This window comes from Cuculus canorus, chromosome 3, assembly GCF_017976375.1.
Source record: "Cuculus canorus isolate bCucCan1 chromosome 3, bCucCan1.pri, whole genome shotgun sequence".
Taxonomy (NCBI): domain Eukaryota; kingdom Metazoa; phylum Chordata; class Aves; order Cuculiformes; family Cuculidae; genus Cuculus; species Cuculus canorus.
The window spans coordinates 88,874,243-88,897,747 of record NC_071403.1 but is presented as its reverse complement, the minus strand read 5'-3'; the positions used below and the strand labels follow the sequence as shown (position 1 = coordinate 88,897,747).

The 23,505-nt window shown below is 39.1% G+C and overlaps 1 protein-coding gene across 9 annotated transcripts in view; it reads right to left on the bottom strand.

Moving 5' to 3' along the window:
* The window catches only part of CDC42BPA (CDC42 binding protein kinase alpha), a 199,690-nt gene that overhangs the window by 38,112 nt on the left and 138,073 nt on the right, over nt 1-23,505 (bottom strand). For 5 of the 9 annotated variants that reach the window (XM_054061341.1, XM_054061334.1, XM_054061336.1 and 2 more), the window contains exons 17-23: nt 20,985-21,090; nt 19,909-20,033; nt 7,582-7,687; nt 6,856-7,004; nt 5,751-5,842; nt 2,969-3,045; nt 1,785-1,832 (exon numbers count right to left, since the gene is read on the bottom strand). In XM_054061341.1, the coding sequence (XP_053917316.1) occupies nt 1,785-1,832; nt 2,969-3,045; nt 5,751-5,842; nt 6,856-7,004; nt 7,582-7,687; nt 19,909-20,033; nt 20,985-21,090 (703 nt within the window). The remainder of the gene's footprint in view (nt 1-1,784; nt 1,833-2,968; nt 3,046-5,750; nt 5,843-6,855; nt 7,005-7,581; nt 7,688-19,908; nt 20,034-20,984; nt 21,091-23,505) is intronic. The other 4 variants (XM_054061338.1, XM_054061335.1, XM_054061343.1 and 1 more) reach the window with 1 other exon arrangement.

Here is a 23,505-nt window from a genome sequence, read left to right as displayed (position 1 = left end):
ACCTGGAAATACATATTCTCTTACACACTGTCATTCCACAATGAAGCACAGAAGCTGGAGAAACAATGCAAGCCATTAGTAATATTTACTTTGGGTTGTTGATTACAGGAAAGACTTTCCTGAAACCCATGCAACATTGCTGCACTGCATGAGTCTGACTTGAGCAATTCTGAATTTTCCTTGGTCTTAATATAACGAACCCACACACTTCTGAGGTCTGACTAAGCACAGATTAATTCTTGAAATGCTGCAAGAAACACTGCCCTTCAGGGTAACTGCTGTCAAAAAGAGACACTGTAAAGGGAATGCAGGTCACATCCAGTGGGGAGGTCTTTTTTAATACCCTTATTTTAATTTAAGTCTGACTGATACGTTGATATTGAACCAACTCCACGAGCTAAAACATAAATAAACATTTTGATTATTCAGAGGCTATATATTGTACATCTCGCTATGAATGAATCCCATAATCCAGCAATAAATATACAATAAAGCACTGTGGTCCTTCAAAATTATCTATATAGCAACTGGGAAAACTTTCTTGTTCTAAGCTTCACCTTGCAAAACAAAACACTGTCAGCTATGCTGCCACGTATGTACTTTATTTCTTTTAACAGGTTTTAGGAATATCACCTATTTTTCAAGGTAACTTTCTATGAAAATACCTGCTGATACAAACTAAGTGTTCTGAATACTCAGGCAATATAGAGAACACTTCTTTAATCCAGGATCCAGATAAAGGATATAAATACTATTTAACAGGAAACTGTACTTCCAGCTCTCTCATGTAAGAAAATTCTAATATCAGCAAGACAAGGTTTTCTATCTGCTATACAAAATTGCAAATAAATACTTTTTACAATGGTATCACAGATACACCTTCAAATTTTGTCTAAGGTATGTACCTGATTTACAGGAAAAAGACATCAAGAAAAGCATTACTTCAGAGTTTGTGAAAGGAAACTCAGACTATAGTCTCTGTCTGTATTCTAACCCATCTTCGTCAGACCCTTCACAGCAGATATTTATAGAATAAAATTGATTATATCACCTTTTAATGCAAAGAGGATTGTACTATTTAAATACACTACTTTAAAGGCATATGTATAAATACCTGTGTATGTGTATACACATATATACAAGCAAACACAGACATATGCACACAATATATCCACAAAGTGGTAATGAATGGCTTGCTACCATGGATGCAAATGATCTTTGAGTTTAAAAAGCTTATTATTATTTACTTTTATGTGCCTACTATTTCAGTCTGGAAGATATACAATGCAGTCAATTTTCAGCTTTTAACTCAATTCTCTTAGTATGCAACTAACAAGGGCAAACATTTAAACACTGTCCTGACAGAATACTAGCATCTCAAGTGGCTATAAAAGGTAGTAAGTTCACTCCTGTTATAATGAAAATTACTTCTTACAATATAAACTACAAAAGAGAATATTTGAGTCAACAGGAATCAACTGTATGGAAGGAAAACATTTTCACTAAAGTGATCAGAAAACTTTTGGAAACAACTAATGATAAAGTAGTAATAACAAGCAATAGAACTAAATGAAACAAACATGCCAGTGATTTTGGAACCATTTTCCACAGGCCATATCAGTAGATAAGCAGCTCAAAATGCATATGGCCTAGGAGTAGCTTCTCCTCATTAGAAAAACTGTTTGTGACTTTTAAAGTTGACTGCATTAATGTTTGAATATTCCAAACAAATTAACTGATCTCTTTTATTGAGGGATGTACTGTTTTGGAAGTCAAAGACTTACGTCATCCATAAAATCAACCAATGAGGATGAAGAGGAGGAAAAGGTATCCTATTTTAATGAAAACAGCAGTAAAAAAAAAAGAGAGAAAGAAAGAGAGATGGATGAAGAAAACTGTTCAGTATAAATAAAACTGCAAAAATAAAGAACTGTAAATAACTAGTGCCAGTAACAGTTACCTTGGTAAGTTTTCATTAATTGCCTTTCACAGACAATTAGTCAATAAAATACTGTTTACCCAACATTTTTCCAGCATTCACTGAATAAAATAATATTTCTACACTGCAACAGGATTTTTAGATTCAAAATAACTTGTAAGATATATAATTAAAAAGCAAATTAAAAAATGGTACAGATTGTAAGCACTTCAGGAGAGAACAATGAATACACAATGAAAAGAAAGTAAATTCTGGAACACCAGTAGTATCAAGGATGTTACTGGTGATCTTTCATAGATAAGCAGGATGATCTTTGTACACCCATTAGGAAAAAAACAGGGCCAAATTTTTGACTAGAAAGGTGGTGTCCTGTCCGCTCAGAATTCAGCTTGACCAATATTTCACTTGAGCTGTTCTTTTAAATGCAAAATGATGCACTGCTTACTGTTGACTGGAAAAGGAAGATACAAAATGTACAGTATTGTTTCAATTTTTTTCTTCCAGGTTTTCTACCTAAACTGGTCTTCTGTCCAAAGTGACGAAGGTATTCAACAGATTTATTTTTTAAGTATACAGGATTTGTGGAACAGAGATGAATAGCAATTATCTAGATTTTACAGAGCTGTATAAAATGAACAGAAGATGAAAACAACCTAATACATATACAGTACCAACGACTTCAGGGAATGCATTCAGGATTATTTATGTATTTTTTCTCATTTTTACCAAACCAGTATCCACATTACTTAGCATTTTTCTGAACACAAAGAGAGGATATGTGAACAACTACGCTTTTCATGTTCACTACAAAATCAGGAAAATTTCTTTTAACAAGATTTGAGAGACAATTCACTAGGTTTACTAGTGTTCAAGAGAAGACAGCCAGTACTGTAAATAACAATTCTCACATTATATTATACAAAAGTATAAAACGTATAGTAGGAAACTCTCAGTAAACATGCATAAAACCTGCACAAAACAGCAGCAGTGCCACTGACTAACAGAGAGTTAGAATAGTTGCACACTTACTTCAAATTGGTCCAGAGCAGAGGTAGGCGCATTCAAAAATGCCAAGAAAGAATTCTGTGAGTCTTGGTGCTTTACACCTAGAAAACAGCAGCAGGTTTTTGAGCTACAGAAAAGCGACCTTTTCATGGAGGACCTTTGCCTTGCTCAATCAGGGTTTGAGTCTCCATCTGAACCACCTAATTTTTTTTAAATTAATTGTCACATTTGGTCTGTTTTCCAGAATAAAAGATGTTTTTAGTAGACATACACCCACTAAGCAAGCAGTGCATTTTTAATTAACCTTTTCCAAGCCAAGATGTGTGGTGTGAATTAAACATTAAAACACCCTATATGTACATGTCTATTATGCAGAAGGCACAAGTTTCTAATGTGCTTATGTCCATTTACATCATACACTGCATGCCATACCAGCATACACACTAATGGAGCTTGTGTCATCCCTGCTCCAGTCACACACTGGATAGGCTACTGTGACAAGACAGATTTAGCAAACATGAGTTCTGCAGAAACATACAGAACAGGCTGTTTGGGGAACACACTGCATTTGAAATAATACGGGTTCCTTGACCCGTGCTCTGTGCCTGTCTGCCATCTTTCACTAGCTGGATAAAGCTTCAAATGCCTCTGTCACGCTACATCATTTGCATGGTTTTCAGCCAGTAAGCAGAGCAGGAAGGCGGTGTCCTCTGGAGGCACAGAGGCCAGCACATCTTTACTGTAACTTTGACTTGCTTCAACTGATACTTCTTTTTTATTTCTTTTCTTTGGGGCATAATTCAAGTTGCCCTGAGGGTGTTTACAAATCACAGATATGTACAAACTGAACAGGTTCCTGAACACTATAAATACATTATAGATATATATACACAGACTTCTTATGCCCAGATCCTGCAGTACCGTGTGCATCTCAAAAGACCAATAATATCAAAGATCACTTTTTTCTTTTAAAAAAGGTCAACGTCTTCCTTTAACTGCCCGTATCGCCCTGTTTGCTTTACATAGAATCCATAGTGAAGGAAGAAACTACAAAGAACCCTTTCCTCTTTAAAATATAAATACACTGAAACCTCAGTAAAGACTAAAATAAATTCTCAAATTGCCTGCTACTTCACAGAATAATTTTTAGTAATCTTTTCCCCCACCTTCCTGAGTTTGTCAAATACATTCCTAAAAAACCAAAGGATTCAAGTTGTAATCTAAGCAATCCTTTTCTAGAAATCAAGTTCCACACACAGGAAGTTACCACTGCACATTGACTACACTGCAATCCTCTATACAACTGATAATTCAAACCTGACCATATTTCTTCTTACAAGAGAAAATGAAGTCCAAAGATAATCAGGATTTTGGATGCAGGTGTATTTCTATCAAAATATTTGAATAGTTGCAGTAGTTATTGATCTACTTCTGACAAAAGCATAATAACTAACTTTTCCTTGAACAGTACAATTTCTTTTTTTCTTTTTTTTTTAAAGAAAAGAGTAAATGTTTATCTTTATTTTCACAAAACTAGTATGATTTTAAACACTGGAAAAAATACAGGGTAAAATATTAATTACAAATTCTAAACAGATTGCTAAATACAATGGAAGATTTCATAAGCGGAGTAACTATGCATATTATGTAAGACAGTTCAAGAATTGATAAATGAAAGCTAAACATGACAAAGCACTATTGTCTCCAGGAAAATGCTATCAAGTGTTCCTCTCCAAGCACTTGGAAGAAGTGTAATCTTGGTATGAGTGCTAAGCATCAAGATAACCTAGTATCAATACCCTAAGTCTTATTTGCAGATTGGTACCAGTCATTTTTTTAATGTTCTGTATAGAACATCTTGCATTATTTTTACCAGTGAACCAGCACTTGGAGGCCTCTAGAGGAGATGAATGTTAACTAGAATGTGGTATTGATTGACATGCCTTGAGGTTGCAGTATTTGACACCTTTATGCAGAAATAGCTGCCAGGGTTTTGAAACTCTAGAGCTCAAGTTGTTCCCTAGAGAATAATAGGTAATTCCATTTGACTTGAAAAATCGCTTCTTCACATGAGACTCACAAGACACAAATACTAGAGCCACTATGGGAACTGCAAAGAATCAGCTAAATAGTCTCTTAATGAAATTTTTTTCTTTTCAGAATTACCAAGAAAGTCTCTTCTCCTGGCAACAATGTGAAATATGGTTAGACAGATGCACTAGAAATCCCAGAGCGTACTGTTAATATCACAGCAAAGCAAACATGACCACACTGCTCATGATATGATTACAAAGCCATTCAATGAAGGCACCCCAGAAACGAATGCTATGAATGCCTCTGCAGTAGTTCACTCTCTATGCAGAAAGGCCCAAATCATTCATAGATGAAGAACACCATGATCAATACTGAAGTCATATTTCACCTTTACATGAATAAAACATTAAAAGTAAAACATTAAAGGGGGAAAATATAGATAATAAATAAATACTTTGAACAATGAATAAATATTTCTAAGAGTTTTCTGGCAGTAAATCACCATACACATGCCAAATAAAAATAATGCAGTTCCACCTTAAATAATTCCTTACTTGTTCCATTGTATCAACAAGACTGAAGCGTATTACAAGAATGTATTAGAAGTGCAAACAAAGCTGCTGTGGGTACATCTTAACATCTAATTGTTGTGCTCCTATTTCATATACCAAAGTCAGCCAGTATCTTATTTTAGTTGCAAGGTGAGGCGTGATTGATAAGATGTATCCACCAATGTGAAACATGTTATTTACTTTGATATCACTTGCCATACCCTTTTCTGATCTAAGCTCTTCTGTCTCCTTTTTCAGCCTCTCAATATCTGTCAACAGCTCCATGTTCTTCTTCTCAGATTCTTGCAATTTACTTCAAAAGAATACACATAAAAAACCTATGTAAATATTGAGAAACCATGACACAAGTCACTTTTTTGTCTGTTTTTGCATGTTATTTTAAAATTAATGCCCAGGAAGCTTCATGATGTCATCAAATGCCAGAATGAATTCTGAAATCTACTGGGATATCTCAAAAAAAAAAAAAAAAATCAGAACAAACAATTACTTGCCCCTATTTACCCACTAAATAGGCTCGTGTTTCTAATTTTTGAGTAATTGCCTGAGCCTGTAACGTGTGAATGAGAAAAAAAGACCACATGCATTTTTATGCTTAAAAACTGAGGTTTTTTTCTTTTATTTGTTAATTCACAATGTCAGTGATACTAACATTATGTCGAACTATTTTTCTTCCAAGTTAGGTTACAGTCAATTGTTTCAGAGCTTTCTGATTCACAGCTGACAGGTATCACTATTACACAGTTCTACTCACTTCTCATCCTTGCCTATCAAAGCAAACACTAGCTTCTCCTGTTCTCAGAGCATCTATAATGCTGTGTATTGTCACGTTACCTGATCTGAAAAATGCCCAAGTCAGGTGGACAATTTTCATTCCCACTTTACAGCTAACATACTTGAACCTCAGCTCTGTTCAACTGCTTTCCTAAAGCTGCAAAACAACTCAGTGCTCTGAGCCAGACTGAAGCTGGGGAATTGAAAGCTAGAAATGGAATGTTTTCCTACTAGTCTAAGATTCAAACACAAAGTCTGCTTGCATTTGAACTTGTTATCACAACTAGGAGAGATGATACTATTAAAGAGAAAGTATCCCCTCTGACAGTCTTCAAAATTTAAAATTTTCCCAGTAAGTGTTCAGGTGTCTACACAATCAAGAGAGATACAGGGTTTTTTTATCATATTTGGATATAAGAAACTGCTATATCATTCATTATCAAATTTTGACAGGCAAGATAATTAAGATTATGATTTGATGACACTCCCTGGGAGCTATCAAAGTAAACTTCCATCAGAACAATTTAGTCTTACCACTCTGTAGAGATACAAGAAGCTTTGACTTTATTCAACTCATCTTGAATAGCCTGTTTGGCTCGGATTTCAGCATCAAGAGCAGACTGCAGTTCCAACCTTGCAGACATGTCCAGTTTTGCAAAGCGGCGCATCTTCCAGGGCATGTCCTAGCAAAGAATAAAAAATGGAAGAAAGAGTAAGCGGAAAGAAAGCAGAAAATGAGGAATATAACTAACTTCAACAATTACATTTGTCAGTCTATTATATTTTTAAAAGAAGAATTAATTAATTACAAAGTAATCTAAAATTAAAAAATTAGGAGTGGTGGTGTTATTTTTTTTAAACTCAGGTACTAAATAGGCAAGATGAACGTCTTACATTGTCATGATCTCAAAAGCAAAGAGATTTTGTGAATTATAGTTTTGATGTGCGTGCAAAGGACATTCACACTGCCCAAATAAAAGATTTGAATGCTTTCATGACCCAAAGTATAGACTTCTTTCAATATATTCATATATAATTATAGAGTAGTACCATACTAAACACATATGAACAGTACCATAGCTAAAATCACATCATAAAGTTATTTATGTTTAATTAATTGATAAATAATGAATCTTGCCATTCAGTTACTGAGAAGCTCTTGGAAAGTTTAACTTTTAACTAACAGAGTGTACAAACAGGTTATTACTGTAGGTGAAACTAACAAATCAGTATTTTTTTCAAACAAATAAAGAACCTTACTGTGGCTCTTGCACCCAGACTGGAGTTCCTCAGGGCCTCTAGTTCTTCCGTCATTTTAGAGGCCAAAGCTTGAAGATAACCTCGAGCATCTTTTTCATCACTTACCCTAAACAATGACATTAAAAGAAAAAGGTGTTTTAACCAAAGAATCTAAAGAACAAAATAAGAACCAGAAACAAAATAGCAACCAGAAAGAGCAAAAAGCAGAATACAAATAAAAAAATCACAAAATAAGGAAACAAACTTAAAAAAATACAGAAACCCCCACAAAACCAAGCCCTTGCTGCTTTGTGGAGTTCCATTAAACAATGTGCTTACAAAGACAAATAAAGATTGAGCATCTACGTAAGTAAGTAAGTAAGTAATATATGTCTCAGCATAAATGTCAGCTACCTGAAATTGAGACTATGGGAAAGAAACTTTTCAGAATTCAACCTATTTTAAAGAGTAAATTAAGACAAAATTTATAACCAGTAATTAACAATTCAACCATCCACATAATACTGGAACTAGTGGCTGACTTCACTGTATCAATTTGCTGTGGGAATACTAGTTTGAATCAGTGATGTTATATCAAGAAATGCTAATTGCATAGAAAGAGTCTAATTTTAATGTTATTAAAGAGCAGAGCCTCTCATCCCCTGAGCTTTCTTTCTATCAAGACATGTTTTCTGGATATAAAGACATCAAGAAGGAAATGTCTATTTTTCAGATCCTTTGATCATCAGTTACAAAGAATAAAAAAATTGCAATTAATCCCAACAGAAGGTTCTTTCCTCGCTTTGCCTCAGGTATTAACATCAAAAAGAAAGTTGCTAAAAAATTACCTCATAGGAGCTAAGTAGCTTATGAAAAACCTAAAATAAACAAACAGGAAAAAGCCAACCACATACACACAGACAGTTCCTGTCACGTTACGTGCCCGGCTCTGAACCCACTCACCTTACCCACAGAAAAACAAACTACATCCTGCAGCACCAGGGTGTACTCAGTCTCTGAGCTGGACTAGAGACCAGCAGTCTAATACCACAGCTTGATCACAGTTAGATCTATCAACACTAACCACAGAAATATTTAGGATGTGCTCAAAGTAATGAACCTCAAATAGTTTCAAATAACTTGTCAGAAAGCAGGAAAATAGCTTTCCTACTTAATGGAAATTAACTTATCCTTGTTTCTCAACCTTTCCTTAGTAACTGTAATACTGAGCATGTTGGACTGGAGAGAAGAGCTGTTCAGGAGGATATATTTGTCTCTTATTGACTTTCCTGCAGAAAGTGATGCTCCCTCCTTGCCTAAAAAGCAATACAAGTTTCTCTGGGTGATACTATGGGGTTCATACTGTGAATATGAAATGATGCTACTTACAAGTTTACCATTAATTAATAAAGATAACATAATGTTTCAACAAAGATTTATATACAGTCACCAGGAGAAAGAAAGTCAGAAGGTACACACTCTGAACTGCCACGGGCAGGGAAGGAAGAGAAGAGCTTTCCCATTGTAGTCCTAGGGCAAGATCAGGATACAATAGCTATGACATAACCATCTACAGGTTGAAATGACTTCTAGATGTGCAGTTTAAGATTTATATAAGGAAGATTGTTTTAATACAGAGGAGGCTAATGCAAAAATAGTGACTACTTGTCACAAAACTCCTGCTCAACATTAACATGTTAACACCTATTCATGCTTTGGGCTTTACATTCTTTGTCTCCCGCTTACAAGAGGTGGGGAGGAGCCAAGGAAAAAAACACCTGTCCTGCCTCTATTAAAGTCAATGAGAGTTTTGATATTAATGAGTCACTATTTTTCCAAAGGTATACTATAAATCAGTGGAAACAGCATAGCAAGGGTTTTTTTCCCCATAGTGTTCTGGATGACACATTCTAACAACTAGAAACACATAATCTTGGCTTATGCAAACCATTTGGAGTATAAGATTAGACAAAAGATGTGCAAAGTAGCATATTATGCATTTGCCAGCTGTGCGTGTGCACGCATAATTAGTTAGTAAAAAGAACAGTGTGTAAGCAGGAAGAAAAAAATGTGAGGTTCTCAAGGTGAGAAATTAAGTTTTCTTGATGTACAAGGAGGAAAAGCAGATTTAGAGATCAGTGTTTGATCTTCTTTCTAATGACATGCAAAATCTTTGCAGGAAAAATGGGATGCCAGATCAAAAAGAAAATTGAACTGCTGCCTCATTTTTAAATTTTTCTAATTACAGGTGAAAAAGTTTAAATGTCCAATTTCTTTGACAATATTTATCACGTGATATAGATCCTTCTTTATGGAAGGTGAGAAAACAATTCAATTATTTGGTTTAAGGGGCGCAGGCTCTAAATGCTGAAAAACTGCACATGCAAGGTTCAGTCCTGTTCAACATCTTTATCAATGACCTGGATGAATGCACCCTTAGCAAGTTTGCAGATGACACTAAGCTGGGAGGAAGTATCGATCTGCTTGAGGGTAGAGAGACTATGCAAAGAGATCTGAACAGGCTGGATTGATGAGCTAAGGCCAACGGGATGAGGTTCAACAAGGCCAAGTGCAGAGTCCTGTACCTGGGACACAACAACCCTGTTCAGCGCTACAGGCTTGGGGAAGAGTGGTTGGAAAGCTGCCTGGCAGAGAAGGACCTGGGTGTGTTGATTGACAGCTGACTGAACATAAGACAGCAGTGTGCCCAGGTGGCCAAGAAGGCCAATGGCATCTTGGCTTGTATCAGAAACAGTGTGGCCAGCAGGTCCAGGGAGGGGAGGTTCTTCTGCCTCTGTAACTCAGCACTGGTGAGACTGCACCTTGAATACTGTGTTCAGTTTTGGGCCCCTCACCACAAGAAGGATGTTGAGGCTCTGGAGCGTGTCCAGAGAAGAACAATGAAGCTGGTGAAGAGGCTGGACAACAAGTCTTATGAGGGGCAGCTGAGGAAATTGGGGTTGTTTAGCCTTGAGAAGAGGAGGCTGAGGGGAGACCTTATCACTCTACAACTAACTGAAAGGAGGTTGTAGAGAGAAGGGTGTTGCCCTCTACTCCCAAGTGACGGTAGGTGATTGGACAAGGTGGAATGGACTCAAGCTGTGCCAGGGGAGGTTCAGACTGGATATCAGGAAAAAAATTTTCAGAGAAAGAGTCATCAGGCACTGGCAGAAGCTGCCCAGGGAGGTGGTTGAGTCACCCTCCCTGGAGGTATTTAGAAGACAGGTAGGTGAGGTGCTCAGGGACATGGTTTAGTGGCAGACAGGAATGCCACTAAATGGACTTGACAACCCAAGAGGTCTTTTCCAGCATGGTAATTCTATGATTCAGCTTGGGGCACTTCTAAATATCTTCGATAACTAAAAAACATAGATGTGTGTCTTACATAGATACAGGTACAATCACATACATAAGAATATATATATAAGCAGTTGTTAAATTGTCCAGATGGCTGGGCAGGCTGTCCAGAGAGGTGGTTGAGTCACCATCCCTGGAGGTATTTAAAAGACAGGTAGATGAGGTGCTCGGGGACATGGTGTAGTAGCAGATAGGAATGGTTATACTCCACAGTCCAAGAGGTCTTTTCCAGCCTTGGGATTCTATGATTCTATGATAATAACACCAGAGATATGTTCCAGAGAGTGTGTAGAAATCTATTAAATGACAAAAAAACATGTATAATGTAAATTTTTGCAAAATTCTGTATGGAGTTCAAGGAAACTCTTCAGACTCTTAAAAACAATAAATAAAAGCAGTACAAATTCAAGTTGTGCTATAGTTTTCTTGTCCACTAGATGGCAACATTCTCATGATAATGAGAGTGATTTACAATTACATGAACCCAGATGCTCTTGTAGATTTTTGATTTGTTACTGGTTTGATGTTTTTTGTTGCCCCTTTTTTTTTGTTTTAATGACAGAGCAAGAATGTACTAATAAGTACTGCAAAAGACCTAAGGAAGAAAAGTTCTTCAGGTTCCACTCAGAGTAATTTCTTCTTTATTGAAAATTTAGATCACAGTAACTGTTCTTTTTTCATATATAAGCTTAAGTGCCCTTGCAAGCTTAGTTTGTTAACTATAAAGAACTTAGAACAGCAATATAGTACAAATTTCTATAAAATCTGGGGGCCTACAAAAAAGCTGGGGAGTAGCTCTTTATCAGAGAGTGCAGAGACAGGACATAGGGTAATGGTTTTACACTGAAAGAGCAGAGATTTACATGAGATATTACGAATAAATGTTTTCCTGTGAGGGTGGTGAGGCAGTGGCCCAGGCTGCCCAAGGAAGTCATGGCTGCCCCATTTCTGGAGGTATTCAAGGCCAGGTTGGATGAGTGTTCCTGCCCATGCAGGTTGGAACTGGATGATCTCTAAGGTCCCCTTCCAATCTAAATCTTTCTATGATTCTATGAAAATTTACTTCTTGGTTGGAACAAGCATCATGACGACCTCAAATAATCACCTAATAAACTCCAGAATGCTGCTATCTGTCAGGCTGCTAGGAAAGTAAGATCGTGTCTCATATCTGTCTGAGGTCCTTTATAATACAAAACGGACCCAGAGAACTAGAGATTTTTTCTGAACAGAAGAGGTCTTGAAGCCCTGGAGCCTTATGCCAAGCTGCTCCTCACCTGACTTAAAAACTCCAAGGAAGTCTGAGAGCCATGACTCCCAATTCTCCTGTAGTTTCTCAAGACTTTTAAACTTCTGTCTTCATATCACTGTGATCAAAGTCTCCAACCTAATTATTTATTTTCCCTTCTCAAGCAAAATTTGTTTTTTAAAAACACTTCTCTAAAATTTCACTCTTCTCCCAAACCCTGAAATTTCCTCCTGCCCTCCAGAATTTCTGTTTTATAACCTCTTAGTCTTACCTCAAACACAATCCACATGAGGAATTGCCATGTTTTGAGTTTCTTACAATTCCGTTTCCCAGAACTTTACTAGCTATTCTAAGTACAAACATTCTCCAAATCTTTTCCACAATTTGTTTGTGCTTTCTTCTGAAAGCAATCTGTTTTCAAAACTCAAATAAATTTCTGTGCTCTTCTAGGTTTGATTTAATCCTGAAGCGGTTTTTGTTCTTTCCTTTTCTTCTTTAAATTGAAATCACTAATTAAGATAAAAATCAACAACACTGCAGTTGATTGGAAAGATATCTAGCGAACAAAGAGAATCCTAACTGAATCTTCTATTAAATAAGAGTCATAGCTTCTGGCATTAGTTGAATCTAAGCCTACCTTCCACTCTTGGTAAGATCAGGTTGGATTTATCTCATCCACATAAACTGCCTCAACAATACAGAATTCTTCATTTGAACTAGTTTTCTAAGCTTCTTTTTCAGCCAGTAGGAAGAAGGTTAGACTTCTACAGTACTAGTCATGGCATCTATTTTAGTTGTGTACCTTAAGACTTCTAGAACTAGGTTACATGAATCCCTCCCAGGGTGACTAATATGTTAAGATCCTTGCCAAGTATTCTGGGAATCACTGGCAAGATTTCCATCAACCTGCTTTCTGCAACAGAGAGTAAAGCACTCAAACTGGCCAGTTCTGTGAAATATAATAAAAAATGTTTCTACAACTACATTAACAACAAAAGAAGGGCCAAGGAGAATCTCCATCCTTTAGTGTATGCAGGGGGAACAACAGCGTCAAAGCCAGAGGATAAGGCTGAGGTACTTAATACCTTCTTTGCATCAGTCTTTAATAGCAAGTTCAGATGTTTTCTGGGTACTCAACCTCACGATCCAGAAGGCAGGGAGGAAGAGCAGAACAAAGCTCCAATGATCCAAGAGGAAATGGTTAGAGACCTACTGGTCCAATGAGACATTCACAAGTCTATGAGGCCAGATGGGATCCACCCAAAGGCATTGAGGGAGCTCAAGGAAGTGCCTTTCCATCATCTACCAGCAGTCCTGGCTGGCTGGGGAAGTTCCACGTGACTGGAGGCTGGCAAATGTTACACCTGTTACAAGAAGGGCCAGAAGGAGGATCCAGGGAAAAGCAGGCCTGTCAGTTTGACCTTGGTGCTAGGGAAAGTCATGGAACAGGTCATCTCGAGTGCTGTCACACAGCACACACAAGACAACCAGTTGGTAAGGCCCAGTCAGGACGGGCTTACGAAAGGCAGATCCTGCCAAACTAAACTGATCTTCTTCCAAGACAAGTCAACCCGCTCAAAGGATGAGGGAAAGCCTGTGAATGTAGTGTACCTGGACTTTAGTAAAGCCTTTGACACAGTATCTCACAGTATCCTGCTTGAGAAACTGGCTGCCACTGGCCTGGTCAGGCACACAGTCTGCTGGGTTAAAAACTATCTAGATGGCTGGACCCAAAGACTTGTGGTAAAAGGAGTTAAACCCAGCTGGAGGCCAGCCACAAGTGGTGTTCCCCAGGGCTCAGTGCTGGGTCCAGTTCTGTTCAATGTCTTATGGAAGAGTGGCTGGAAAGCTGCCTGGCAGAGAAGGACCTGGGGGTGTTGTTTGCCAGCTGACTGAACGTGAGCCAGCAGTGGCCCAGGTGGCCAAGAAGGCAAATGGCATCTTGGCCTTTATCAGAAACAGTGTGGCCAGCAGAACCAGGGAAGTTAGTGTGCCCCTGCTGAGGTTGCACCTCGAATCCTGTGATAAGTTTTGAGCCCCTCACTATAAGAAAGACCTTGAGGGCTCTGGAGTGTGTTCAGAGAAGGGCAACAAAGCTGGTGAAGGGTCTGAACAAGTCTTACGAGCACCGGTTGAGGGAACTGAGGCTGTTCAGCCTGGAGGAAAGGATGCTGAGGTGAGACCTTACTACTGTCTACAACTACGTGAAAGGAGGTGTAGTGAGGTGGGTGTTGGTCTCTTCTCCGAAGTGGTAGGCCATAGGACGAGGAGGAATGGCCTCAAGCTGTCCCAAGGGAGGTTCAGATTGGACATCAGGAAAAATTTCTTCACCGAAAGGGTTATTGGGTACTAACAGAGGCTGTCCAGGGAGGTGGTTGTTCCCCCATCCCTGCAGGTGTTTAAAAGACAGGTGGATGAAGTGCTTAGGGATATGGTTTAGTAATGGACGGGTACAGTTGCACTTGATGATCTCGAAGGTGTTTCCCAACCTAGCAATTCTATGCTAATCTGAAGAACAGCTCCCCAAATTAAACCAAAAAGCATAATGAAAAATGATTAATAATTAAAGATTTTTCAGATTATTGTCATAAGCCTCCATCTTCATTTTCTGCATGAGTGAAGTTTGCTGTGTCATGCAGACTGCTTATTTCTGTAGCATTCTCCGGTGAACAGCAGGAAGTGACAAATGTCTGCAAAACAAACGCAAAGAGCGTCACTTTATCCAAGCTGCTGTGTGGTGCTGATTTGCTTCTACAGTCGACTACAGTGCAGCTCAGAAAAACAGAAGCCCCCCCTATACTCTCTATTGGAGTCACGGTTTAAATGGACATAATAGTTTTAAGGAAGTTGATTTGATCCCAACTTCTGTCTCCTTTGATGCTGGTATATTACTTATTTGGATCGCAGGGAAATGCAGCACAGCAGTCTCTGCTCAGTTCACATCCTCAGGTGACAGTGATAAAAAAAGGTGATATAAGGGACATTTGCAGTTCTTTGGATATGCTGGATATCAACGTCCCCTTCCTTGACTGTGAAGTACATTTGAAGAACTTGCAGAAGCTTGATTTTTACCAAGTCTCACTCTGGCAATCTGTACCTATTGCATGTTGGGCTTCCCATGGAAGCTACTCTCAAGAATAGGACTGAACTGTCTGGGACTTAACAGAACTCAGAGTCTCTAGATGTAATAGTGGGGTTAGAGCAATTCCCCCAATTCAGTACTTGTAATGGCTTCCAAATGCTTAGACTACTTGAAATTAGATTATTTTGTATTTCAAGTGAGGAGACCTTTTTCTTTATTATACTGAAATAACTACAGGGTTACTAGTGTATTAGTGCTCCATAACCTCCTAGGCAGCTGATATTAGTTGCTTGACTGAGCACCAGTTTTATCGTTGAGTGACGTTGAAATGGTTTGCTCACAATCACCCAGTAACTCTTATCTGCAGAGATTCAGCCCTCCAGCCCACCATTTATTAAACCACATAACTTTTCTTATTTGTTCATTACTATTGCCAGATTTTAGCCACTTGGTCTGGAATTTTTCTCCCTTAGCACCTGTCTGAAGCAGTGTCATCTCTACATTGTTTTTCCTAAAAGAATAAAGTGATTCTTATAAGCCCTGTGAGAAATTTTTCTACTCTGGGATACAGAGGTACCACTAAAATGCAGGAGAGAATCTTCCTTGAATCATGGACATGTTTTTCTTCTTCTGCACCCCACCTAGATATTTTCAGGTTATCATTTTCCCCTCAGTATGCCAGTTGTTATGAGTTTCAAACAACCGTATGCAGAATTTGGTCTGTAAATGGTTTTCTATAAGAATGGCTTGCCCTGCGATTTTGAGTGATGTTGGTAAAGAGACACTAGAGAGAGCGTAGAGGCACTTTGTTGCTAATAGGCCCTCTTCCTTTTGGTGCTTAAGAAGATTCCTGTGCAACAGAACAAAAATTGGACATGAGGAAAGAGGATAGTAAGGATTAGAGGAATGGGAAGCCAGCGGGAGTGGGAATGGCATCTGAAAAGTGATTACAGGGAAATACTGCTGAGAACTGAGATGGGAGGAAAAAACCCCATACGTTATACCTATACATGCAGAGAGACGAGGACTTGGGACTTGAAGAATTGGAGAGTGAAACTTGGCCTTTATCAGAAACGGTGTGGCCAGCAGAAACAGGGAGTGATTGCACCCCTGTATAAGGCACTGGTGAGGCTGCACCCCAAATACTGTGTTCAGTTTTGGGCCCCTTATTACAAGAAAGGCACTGAGGTACTGGAGTGTATCCACAGAAAGGCAACGAGGCTAGGGAAGGGGAACAAGGCTTATGAGAGATGGCTGAGGGGAGACCTTATCACTGTCTACAACTACCTGAAAGGAGGTTGTAGAAACGGGAGTGTTGGTCTCTTCCCCCAAGTGACTGGCTACAGGATGAGCGGAAATGGCATCAAGTTGCATTAGGGCAGGTTCAGATTTGACATGAAGAAATTTTTCTTCATCAAAAGGGTTATCGGGCACTGGCAGAGACTGTCCGGGGGGACGGCTGGATCCCCACCCCTGAAAGCGTTTAAAAGACAGGCGGATTAAGTGCTTAGGGATATGATTTTATAGTGGATGGGTATGGCTGGACTCAATGATCTCAAATGTCTTTTCCAACTTACTGATTGTATGATTCTACGATTCCAAGAAAATAATGGACTCCCTGGGCTTGTGTTACTTAAGTCAGGGCTAGAATAAATCACTTGAACTGTTAAAGGGTGCTGAGCAAACCACTAACAAAGCCAGTAATTAATTACTTCTGTTGCCTCCTATCCTTCATGCATCGTGATACAAAAAGAGGATGGTAGGCAAAATCCATTTTAATTTAAGAAGCAGAAAGTAGGCACGCAAAATATGTATCTTAAAGCAGTATTATGTGAAAAATCTGTTAAGTTTTGAGAAGGGATTATACAAGCTCTACCCTTCATTAGCTCCAACGCCATTCTTCTCTTTTAACTGGATAGACATAGATTAAATGGATGGACCACTCCTTAGATAAGAATTGGCTGGATGGTCGAACTCAAAGAGTTGTGGTCAACGTCAAAGCGGAGACAGGTGACAAGTGGCGTCACACAGGGACATACTGGGACGAGAATTTTACATCTCTTTCGGAGACATGGGTAGAGGGATTGAGGGCAAGGGGCCTGGAAAGGCTTGGGAGGTGGGCCTGCGCAAACCTTATGAAGTTCAACAAGGCCAAATGTAACATTCTGCACCTTGGTCAGGGCAATCCCAAGCACAGATACAGACTGAGAGGAGAATGTACTGAGAGTAGCCCTGAAGAGATGGATGTGGGGGTGCTGGTGGATGAGAAGCTCAACATGAGCTGGCAATGCCCACTTGCAGCCCAGAAAGGCAATCATACCCTGGGCTGCATCAAAAGAAGTGTGACTAGCAGGTCGAGGGAGGCGATTCTGCCCCTCTACTCCACTCCCGTGAGACCACACCTGGAGTACTGCATTCAGTTCTGGAGTTCTCAACACAGGAAGGACATGGATCTACTAGCACAAGTCTGGAGGAGGCCACAAAGATGATCAGAGGGATTGAGCACCTCCCCTGTGAGGACAGGCTGAGGGAGTTGGGCTTGTTTAGCCTAGAAAAAGCTCCAGGGAGTCCTCATAGCAGCCTTACAGTATTTAAAAGGGGCCTACAGAAAATCTGGGAAGGGGATCTTTATAAGGGAGTGCAGGGATAGGATGAGGGGGAATGGTTTTAAGCTGAATGAAAGGAGATGAAGATTAGAAGAATTTTTTTCCTGGGAGGGTGGTTGCCTGGCACAGGTTACCCAGGGAAATTGTGGCTAAGGACAACAGACGGATGTTAACAGATTATTTAGATAACATGTAGAAGATCTAAACATAATGAGAACAAAAATGTGAACTCAGACATGGCCTCAGGTAGCTGAAAAAAATATCATTAGAAGAAAGAAGTATACAGGGAAAACTGAGATGTGTACAGTGATTGTAATCTGGAACCAAGCCAGATTTTTTTAATTTCCCTAATGCTTGCCCACAGTACTTCCATTTTTTTTCAAGTAATTATTTTTTTTAGGTCCATTCTTTCCAAAAGACGCCACAGTATCATCAGCTATCAGTAAAATGGTCTCTTTTATTCAGAAACGCAGTCTGGCATGTGCCTGATCTTTTTTTATTAAGTATCTTTAGAGATATCAAAAAACTCAATCCCAAACATCTTGTACTCCACAGCGACATCTCTAACAAGATGCTTTATCAGTACCTTACCCACACTGGTAGTTCATGCTAAAATATTAAATACTCTCAAAATCCGAGAAATTACATTCTTGATGGCTGTTGGTAAATTTTTACATAGTGTTAAGTAAACCAATCCACAGTTCTGACTTTTTCTAGAACTGCCAAGTTTTATGAGCTCTTTCACTCATAAATCTCAAAAATGGGGTTTGGTTACCTTGGTGTACTGACACAGATAACCTTAAAACAATATGGGATGTGAAATAACAGATATTTCTGACTGGTTATAATAAATTAACAGTTCATTTAAACAACTTGTACGTAGTTTTTTAAATTTCTGTGATGCAGGCTATCTACTACTCTCACAGTTGCAAGAGACAAGATTTAAAAGAACATGCATGAAGTGGATCCTTCAAAGTTTTTGAACCTCTGCTATGAATGCAATGGCCTTGAGACACTATGGACTTCACAACACAGATCAGCGTTACATAATTTTATGTACCAAACACCATTTAAAACACTTCCAGAAACCCAGAGGACAGCCCTTCTTTCTTGTTACCCATTCACACGTCTATAGTCAAAAGCCAAACTTCTCTGTATTTGGACAAAAAAATGATAATGACATTAAAACAATACCAAACTAAGTTTCATTAAAATAAGTGTTTCCCATTTTTGCTTTGACACAGCAAATTAAAATTTTTCACTAACATGAGATAGGAAAAATGCAGGGAAGGGAAATAAGCAAGTAGTAAATAAAAAAAAAAAAAAGAGTATATGATGATGAACTCTTCCCAGAGGTGAATGATCTGTAAAAAAAAAAGTCTGGATGCAAACTCTTTTTGTAGATACTAAATTCAGCAATGGACCCTAAAAGGAGAGGGGAGAAAAGGAGGCATGGAGAGGAAAAATAAAGGCCACCTAAACAAAACAATCTTTCCCTCTATTAAGTGGTTCAACTTAGGTGTTTTTTTCCTTAATTTATTACAGCTGGGCAGAAGACTTTAGAAACATTACATCATTATTTAGCAAATGTACTTTCAGACTTTTTTTGACTGGCTTTGTGGTAGTCTCAAATGCCTTCCCTTTAAAAAAATCACATAAAAGTTACACTATATTTGTTTCATTCTGACACATCCAAGCAGATGAACGAAAATAATGCTAAGACACAAATAGTCTCAGCCACTGTTTCTCCCAGTCTTGTTTCCTCTTGGAGGCATGAGCTCAGCACCACTCCTTCCAGTATTCTTCCAAAGCCACTGCCAAACCCAACAGCCATGACTCTTCTGCACTTAAAATTTGCTAAGACACTTCTGCTCTTATGGAGGAGCACAATTTTCTGCATTTAGATATTGAAAATTCAAGCAAAATGACAGCAGAATCCTAGATGAGTGTGAGATTTCATCATAAGCACTCACAAGTGCTACATACAAAGGGAAAAACTCAGTAACATCCCTAGCGCATACTGAGGGGATTCTGCAACATTAGAGCAGAGTATTCACCATTGGATGATCTCTGTAATTTGGGCCTCCCAGTGGGCCACGGACTCCTTTTTATCGGCCAGGTCTCTCATCTCTTCTTCCAGCTGCCGGTTATTCATACTCAGCCTCTCAAACATGGTGGTCAGCTGAATGAGAATATAAATAACTTGTTAAATGCATAAGCTGCTGTGACTCCATCTGTTCAGACTCAAAGCCACATATTCCTCTCTCCCACATCATGCATCTGCTTTAAAAATTGGTAGTATCCATCACAATAAACACCATATAACAATAAAATACAGAATCTGTTCTCACGCATGACCTTAGCAATACTGAAAGGTCATTTCTAAGGACTAGAACTACATTTTTACTCTAACAATTTGATTAGTTTTCTGAGAATTAGTGTCCAAACATCTCCGCAACTCTTTAGATGGTTTCTGCTTCGTACCATATAGGTGTGGAATGTTCTATATAGAAAAAACCCTACATTAAAGAAGCAAAGCAAGGGCACAAAACCTGTTATAGCTCAGATAAAACTGCTAAACCTCTCCCTTGTTTAGTAACCATGAAGAATGAGAGGAACAAATACAGGTTTAAGTCAGTCCTGAGATTCTACAGGTGCTCACATTCTTCTATTTTTAATTTTACTTACTTGCAGGCAGGGAAATTGAAATTAAATACATATCTGTAAGTACAACAGGTTATACGTAGCAATTAACCTCACTTGCATTCATGTAGCTGTCTTTCATACATGCCCACTGTGCAAGACAAAAGCCACAGCGAACCTCAGTTGGTATTCAGAACTAAACCTTCATTACACTAAATAATTATTCAGAAAGTCAAGCTGGAATGAGAGATCAGATAGACTTTAAAGGAAGGCCTGCTCAGAAGAACAAATCTCATTTGAGAGACTTCTTTTACTGAAATATATTAACAAATGAAAATTATGAAAAATATCAATTTTTAATCGAGTCTGTCTTTTTACTCCATGTATATCATTTTAAAGGGCTTATGATTTAAACATGCCTATTTATTAAATGTCATTTGACAAGAAAAATACAAAGCATAAAATCCAGGAAAAACTAATCAGCACCTACCTTATCAAGTTCATTTGAAAGTTTTTTGTTTTCCTCTGTTAGCAGAACCTTTTCTCGTTCATACTTCTGCTTGAACTCTGTTTCAAATTCCTCCCTTTCACTTTGGCTAAGAAACAAAATGAACCAGGATTAGTTTTCTGTTTCTAAAAGTTTCCTCTTCTAAAACTCATTGTGCTATTTACTTAAATACATACAAACAACAGACACTAGCTGGAACACCCCCACCTATTAAAACTAAGCAAGTAATACATTATATGTCAATTAGGCCTATAAGGCAGTCTGCTGAATTTTATCATTAAAAAATGATCTTTCTTTCAATATAGAATTAATAGTGCTCCAATGAGCTAATGCTTATCAAGGTATATACAGACAGTTTAGTCTTTAAATGAATCCTCCAAACACTGAGCAGCTGTAATTCTGCAGTACAAAGTGTGTGTCAATATTCTGAGACATTCCGGGTAAATTCTTAGCTCACACAAACATTATTTTAATTTACACACATCCACGATTCACACAGAATGACAGACAGAAATAACCACATATAAAATCAGAATGTACAGAAGCTAAATTAGAGCACTTAGGCCTGGGTATCCGACGAGAAAAGCTTCCACAGCTTATGACAATTCATACCAGCATGAGCATTACAGTAAAATTGTTAATTCAGTTACCATATAGATTGATAACTTATACAATCCTAGTATCACCAGATATGCTAGAGCCAGTTTGAGCCATTCTTTCATAGAAGCATAGAATCAAAGAATCACTTGATTGGAAAAGACCTTTAAGATCATCAAATCCAACCATACCCGCCCACTACTAAATCATATCCCTAAGCACTTCATCCACCTGTCTTTTAAACGTCTGCAGGGATGGCGACACAACCACCACCCTGGACAGCCTCTGCCAGTACCCAATAACCCTTTTGGTGAAGAAAAATTGCCTAATCTCTAATCTGAACCTCCCCTGGCACAACTTGAGGCCATTCCCCCTTGTCCTACCACTTGTCACTTCGGAGAAGAGACCAACATTGCCCTTTCTACAATCTACTTTCAGGTAGTTGTAGACAGTGATAAGGTCTCACCTCTGCATCCTTTTTTCTAGTCTAAACAATCCCAGTTCCCTCAGCCACCTCTCATAAGGCTTATTTCCCAGCCCTTTTCCCAGATTTGATGCCCTTCTCTGGATGCACTCAAGGTCTTTCTTATAGTGAGGGGCTCAAAACTTATCACAGGATTCGAGGTGCAGCCTCAGCAGGGGCACACTAACTTCCCTAGTTCTGCTGGCCACACTGTTTCTGATAAAGGCCAAGATGCCATTTGCCTTCTTGGCCACCTGGGCCACTGCTGGCTCACGTTCAGTCAGCTGTCAACCAACACCCCCAGGTCCTTCTCTGCCAGGCAGCTTTCCAGCCACTCTTCCCCAAGCCTCTAGTGCTGAACAGGGTTGTTGTGTCCCAAGTCCTCGACTCTGCAATTGAACTTGTTCAACCTCATCTCGTTGGCCTTAGCCCATCGATCCAGCCTGTTCAGATCCCTTTGCAGAGCCTCCTAACCCTCAAACAGATCGACACTTCCTTCCAGCTTAGTGTCATCTGCAAACTTACTCACGGTACACTCGATCCCCTTGTCCAGGTCATTGATAAAGACACTGAACAGAACTGGATCCAGCACTGAGCCCTGGGGAACACCACTTGTGGCTGGCCTCCAGCTGGATTTAACTCCATTTACCACAAGTCTTTGGGTCCAGCCATCCAGACAGTTTTTAACCCAGCAGACGGTGTGCCTTACCAGACCAGTGGCAGCCAGTTTCTCAAGCAGGGTACTGTGAGATACTGCGTCCAAGGCTTTACTAAAGTCCAGGTACACTACATCCACAGGCTTTCCCTCATCCACTGAGCAAATCGACTTGTCATGGAAGAAGGTTAGCTTGGCAGGACCTGCCTTTCATAAGCCCATATCAACTGGGCCTTACCGACTGGTTGTCTTGTGTGTACTGTGCGACAGCACTTAAGACGACCTGTTCCATGACCTTCCCTGGCACTAAGGTCAAACTGACAGGCCTGCTGTTCCCTGGATCCTCCCTCTGGCCCTTCTTGTAACAGGTATAACATTTGCCAGCCTCCAGTCAAGTGGAACTTCCCCAGACAGCCAAGACTGCTGGTAGGTGATGGAAAGGGGTTTGGCAGGCACTTTAGCCAACTCCCTTAATACCCCTAGGTGCATTCCACATGGCCCCACTTCTTTTTGAGAATGAGTGTCAGAGTAGCTGTTTCCCATAGGCATTCCCTTCTCCAGTGGATGTAATTCAGTAGAGGAGAACCCCTGGCTAATTCTATGTAGCATCAATTGTGATCTGGCACAATGAATATGAGAACTTGAAAACAAATGAAACTGCAGGTCCACTGTTTGCCCAAATCCATTATATTTTCCTTGAAGTGTTGGACTGCAATTTTGTAGACATATAATGCCTACCTCAAATTCACTCTTTTGAGACTCACTACATTTGTAGAGTTTCAGTAAGA